The sequence below is a fragment of the Amphiura filiformis genome, chromosome 16 (assembly GCF_039555335.1).
Source record: "Amphiura filiformis chromosome 16, Afil_fr2py, whole genome shotgun sequence".
NCBI lineage: Eukaryota > Metazoa > Echinodermata > Ophiuroidea > Amphilepidida > Amphiuridae > Amphiura > Amphiura filiformis.
In genome coordinates, this window is record NC_092643.1 from 58,335,920 (window position 1) to 58,342,008 (window position 6,089).

Sequence of the window (6,089 nt, forward strand, 5' to 3'; positions counted from 1 at the left end):
GTTCTAGTCAATGTTACGATGACCACGTTAATGAGAACAGAGATCATGACTTCCATGATGATGATCTGGCCATTAGATTAACCTATGCAAACAGAATTTTCGCAAATTTTCATCAAGGAGATGTCCAATTCAGCGAAGAATCAAGAGCTGTACAATGTTCGTGTAATGCATTAGTAATGTTATGCTATATACCGAGTATTTCCCACAAATTGACATCCGATGATTTAGACCAAATTCTGATATATGGTGATGAATTGTACAAGACAACATCTCAGGAACTAAATGCAAATGGCCAACTCGATCGTAGCAAGTATCTAGATAGTGAACAATTGCCGACGACTTGTACCTTTGGCAATTCATCTTTCCCGATTCGATATCTGATTCAAAGATGTGGAAGATTAGACGCTACTCCAGACAGTGCGTTAAGACCACTTAATGTTGAATTACAGGACGCATTCCATGTATCAAATTTTAACATTTTGATATTTGAACCTTACATGATGGCGATTTATAAGGACATTACATCAGGACAATATGTATTTTTGATTCTCATTCTCGAGATGAATTCGGTTTTCCAACATCAGAAGGAACTGCAGTTGCATTGTATTTTGAGAACTTTGAAAACCTTCACGACTATCTGCTTCTCTTGTCTGAGGAATTGCATCTAAGATACAAAACGTTTGTCATTCAACCACTAGCCATAGAAGTCGATACATATATATCTGTGAGTGAAACAACAAACATTAGGTCTACCGATGTCAACCAAAATGAATCAGAATGTTCCAGTCATCTGGCCAGTGACAATATGAGTAATGTTGAAGATCAACACAAAGATGATATTGCTGATGATGCAAATAAAGATAGCCAAGCTACTAAAGACAATTCTGATATAGATCCTATGATGATAGATGAACCTTCCGAACACAACCCTCCAGATGCATTACAAAATAATGTACAAGCGGAAACTGACGATGTTACAAATACCTCAGCACCACTTTTTTCGTTTCTACATCCAGTAGATTTTGCTCAATATGTTGCAGACAAACATGATGAATCAATAATGTGTCTTGCTCCTGGCGAAGGAAATATACCTGAAAAGGTTTTGGAAATGGAATCAATGAGTTTTCCAACTGAATTTCCTGATGGCAAAAACACCTACATGGAAAAGAGAGAGAAAAAGATATCACCTTCACGATACTTTAATGCTCGCTTATTTTCAATGGACAACAGATTTGTCAGGAATCCGGAATACATATTTTTGGCTTGGTATGCAACAGAGGTTCACCAAATTCACTCCGGTATTTCTATCGCAATTAGAGTAGGTAACACTAAGACAGCAGGAGGTAGAAAGATAACTGCATCTATGTTGCGAGACAAGGAACAAGTAAAAACCTAATCAAAAGGGACGAAGGATATAGATTCCTGACACAAATAAGAGGAACACCTGCTTATTGGGAAAGATCAAAGCGAGATCTGTTTGCAATGATACGTCAATTAGGAATTCCAACATTTTTCATGTCATTTAGTGCTGCAGATAGACGCTGGATCGAAATAACCAATGGTATCCTAATATCACAAGGCAAACCGCCAATGACTGAAGAGCAACATAAGAACATGACATGGGAAGATCACTGTACTATCATCATGTCTAATCCTGCAGCAGCAGCCAGAATGTTTGAACGAAGAGTGCACACTTTAATTAAAGATGTAATGTGCTCATCAGCTAACCCAATTGGTAAAGTTGAGGACTATTACTACAGGACAGAGTTCCAACAAAGAGGTTGGCCACACATTCACATGATGGTATGGGTTAAAGATGCACCGAAGTTTGATGAAGATTCTGATGAAGATATTACAGAATTTGTTGACAAGTATATATCTTGTGAACTGCCCCTGAGACTGATGAAGAATTACATGAACTAGTGACCAATGTGCAACTACACAGTAAAAGTCATTCGAAATCATGTCGGAAAACTGGAAAAGTATGTCGGTTTAATTTTCCAAAACCACCATCCAACAGAACATTTATCTCCAGACCAGTTGAAGGGATAGAAGGAAATGAAGAAGATCTCGAATATCAAGAAGCTCTTGAACATAGAAAAGAAGATGAGACAAAGGCAAAGGAAACTTTAAAGAAGATTTGGGAACTTGTCGAAGGTAACACTGACGCAGATTTTGAACAAATACTCCATACCGCACAAGTTACACAATCTGAATTTGAAGAGTACTTAGCATTGGTTACAAGAAAAAACACAATAAACCTGAAACGACGTATCCAAGATCAATGGATCAACAATTACAACCCACACTTGATTCGATGCTGGAATGGAAATATGGACATACAGTTTGTGTTAGATCCATTTGGTGCCGCCATGTACATGCTTTCCTACATTACCAAATCTGAAAGAGAAATGGGTGATTTGTTAAGAAATGCACAGAGAGAAGCAAGGGAATTAGGAAATGATGATGCTGTTTCGCAGTTGAGAAAACTTGGTAGTGTTTATTTGCAACATAGAGAAATCAGTGTCATGGGCGCCATCTACCTAATCTGTAGCATGCCTCTACGAAATAGTACCAGAAAGGTCATCTTTGTTCAAACTGATTTGGACGGGCACAAAATATCATTGCCATTAAAAGAGGTACAAGCAAACGCAGGGAAATCTGAACAAGTTTGGAAAACATCCCAAATTGAAAAGTATATAGGTAGACCAAAAACCTCAAAGTATAATAACATGTGCATGGCTAAATTTTTCTCCAGTCATTATCAAGTATCAGGCAAATCAGATAATATCAATGCCAGTCCAGATGAATTAATAGATGACGAAACAGACAATGAAGAAGATAACGAAACAGATGTTGGAGATATTGAGCAAACTGAACCCGAGAATGAACAAGATGTACGTGATGACGAAACAAACAATGAAGCAGATAACGAAACAGATGTTGAGCAAACTGAATCAGAGAATGAACAAGATGTAGGTGATGAAGCAAGTAATGAGAAACAAGCGAAATCTTGCCAACGAAATAAACCAATTGAACTGCAAAATTGTTCCATCAAGATGAAAGAACGTACAAGAGGAAAGCCAGCTGTTATTCGTTACCCAAGAGTATCAGTTAAGAAAGATAGTGAGCGTTATCATATGAACATGCTACGCTTATATTTGCCACACAGAAATGAACAAATCAAGCCAAATGCCTTTACCAAATATGAAGATTATCATATGAAGGGTAATGTGAATATCAATGGCGAAAGAGCACGAGTCAAAGATATAGTTAAAGAAAATATGAAAGAGTTTGAACCAGCAACTGATCAACTAGATGAAGCATGGGATGCGATTCAACATGTTGCAGACCTTCAAGATGCATGGGCAGCAATTAATCCACAAGGTGAACAACAACGTCTGGATGACAAATTAGACCGCAATTTAGTTCAAGATTCAGATGATGAATTTGCCGAAATTGAAATTCCTGAACTGCAGTCACGACAAAATATACATCAGGGAGATCAACCTAGATGTGCGATTGAAACATGCGATCCTGAAATAACCGAAGAACAAGCACAACGCATGATGCGCCAACTGAACGAAAAGCAACGTCAGGTATTTAATCATGTTACAAAATGGTGTGACGATAAAGCAAGAGATCAGAATGTCGACCCATTTCAAATGTTTGTTACTGGAGGTGCAGGAACCGGAAAGTCGCATGTTATCAAATGCATTCAGTACTATGCAAAAAAAGTATTTGCAGGCATGACAGAATCCGCCGAAGATATGACAGTCTTGTCACTTGCTCACCTTGGAACAGCTGCATTCAATATTTGTGGTCAAACAATCTGCTCCGGATTAAAAATTAATCCTAAATCTCAAAAAGATTACAAACCACTTGGTGAAGAATCACTAAACACTTTACGAGTCAAATATCGGCATTTGCAATTAGTAATTATAGACGAAATTTCAATGGTTAGTACAACTCAGCTGACATATATATTCGGACGGTTGCAGCAGATTAAAGGAACATATACTGACTTTGGCAATGTGTCAATCCTAGCAGTAGGAGATTTCTATCAATTGCCACCAATTAGCCCACCTACACCATTATGCTTTCCACACGACGAAATTTTGAAAGATATATGGAACCCACTCTTTCAAATAGTTGAGCTCAAAGAAATCATGCGCCAAAAAGATGATGCTATCTTTGCTCAAATGCTTAATCGGCTACGTGAACGGAAAAAGAAGCAACCACTGCAAAAGACAGACAAAGAATTACTCGAATCACGAAGAGTTGAGGAAAATAATCTAACAGCGCCTCCTGATGCATTGCATTTGTTTTACCTTAACAAAGATGTCGATAGCCACAATGAAAGAAAACTTGCGTCACTGAACACTGAAATGTTCACCATTAAAGCTAATGACGTTGACCAAAGAGGTGGACGAATTATCCAAGTGCATGAAACGCCACATAGAACAACACGTGCAGATGATACTTCTTTAGCTTCTTACCTGAACTTAGCAGTAGATGCTCGAGTTATGCTCATAGCAAATGTAGATGTTTCAGATGGACTATGTAACGGAGTTCCTGGCATAGTGAAAGGAATCGAGTTCTGCAATTCTCAAAATATGCCAATTGTTGTATATGTCAAATTTGACAGTGATCGAGTTGGAGCAAAAACACGAACTACCCAGTTTATTCCACCACACTATGCAGGATGTGTACCAATAAAGCCACGTAAAGAATCGTTCCAGGTCCGAGGTAGAACATTCACTACGACAAGAGAACAGATACCATTGAAACTTGCATGGGCTGTTACTGTTCATAAAGTGCAGGGCCAAACGACAGATCAGGCAGTGATTTCTATGAAAGGTCTAAGAAAATCGATGGCTTACGTGGCACTCAGTCGAGTCACTCATCTTGAAGGAATGTATTTGATGGATTATGATGAATCCCGCATCTTTTGTAATGAAGATATCGAAGCAAACGTCGCCAAAATGCCTACATGTGATCTTTCCAAAGCAAACCCTTTGACAGAAATCGACCACAACACAAATTTTGTAATCATTCATCACAACATACAGAGTTTACATCGACACATAGATGATCTCAAAAAGAACCCAGAAATAAGAAAGGCCCATGTGATATGTTTGTCTGAAACATGGCTTACCGACGACAGTAACCTCGACTCTGTTTCAATTGAAGGATACACATTGGAAGTAGTTAACTCTGGAAATGGTAGAGGTGTCGCTATGTATATTCAGAACGGCATCCGTTATACAGTAGTACCACTTTTCAGTAATGAATGTGATATACTTGCCATCAGAACAAGTGGAAAAACAAACTTACTGGTTGCGACAATATACAAGCCTATGGCAACAAGTACAAGCACGTTTAGCACAGAAATGAACAATATCACAGCCCAAATGGAAGTACTAGATACAGATTACAAAGTACTCGTCGGAGATTTCAATCGCAACTTGTTCAAAGAAACCATTTTACCCGCTTTCAGACAATACCATCAGGTTATCTCCAATTCTACCACCGCTAAAGGAACTCTGCTAGATCACATTTATGTCAAGCCCAAGCCCAAGCAATACCAAGCATCTGTAATGACAACATATTACAGCTACCATCAGCCAACATTTATTGCCATAACGTATTAGCAATTCTTTTCAGTTAAACCATTTAGATTTACAAACGAAGACGATTCCCTTGTACTGAAACAAAACAATAAAGGTAAAATGTCTGATTATATGCAAAAGCAAGTTTAAGAGCATGATAACTGTTAACTTATGTCAAAATTAATATAAACCATGCACTTGGTAATGTCTTGTACGTGAATCTAAATTTTATATATCTTTTTTAAAAAAGAATTGAGCTCAGTGAAACATCTTTATGTTAATCCAAGTATTTTGTTATACGCAATAATTGTGACATGGCAGATGTTAATTAATATCTATATAACATTGTTTGATTGTACAATGATCTATGAATGTTTTATTAATCGGATTATTTAAATATTGTGTTTTTCCTGCATATTTTATACTCGTCTTCAACAGTTTCAATACCTCATTTATCAAAAATAACATACATTAATC

The 6,089-nt window shown here is 37.5% G+C and overlaps 1 protein-coding gene across 1 annotated transcript; it reads left to right on the top strand.

Annotated features, from left to right (window-relative positions):
• Positions 1–1,482: 1,482 nt before the first annotated feature.
• Positions 1,483–5,654, top strand: LOC140172772 (uncharacterized). Its single transcript, XM_072195901.1, has 2 exons — positions 1,483–1,871; positions 2,021–5,654. The coding sequence occupies exons 1-2, from the start codon at positions 1,483–1,485 to the stop codon at positions 5,652–5,654; spliced, it is 4,023 nt and encodes a 1,340-aa protein (XP_072052002.1).
• The last annotated feature ends 435 nt before the right edge of the window (positions 5,655–6,089 follow it).

Bases quoted from the DNA above. Each gene is read 5' to 3' on its own strand.
- LOC140172772 (XM_072195901.1), top strand. From the start codon at position 1,483: ATGATACGTCAATTAGGAATTCCAACATTTTTCATGTCATTTAGTGCT. The intron at 1,872-2,020 runs GTATATATCTTG...ACCATCCAACAG, and splicing joins ATTACAGAATTTGTTGACAA to AACATTTATCTCCAGACCAG.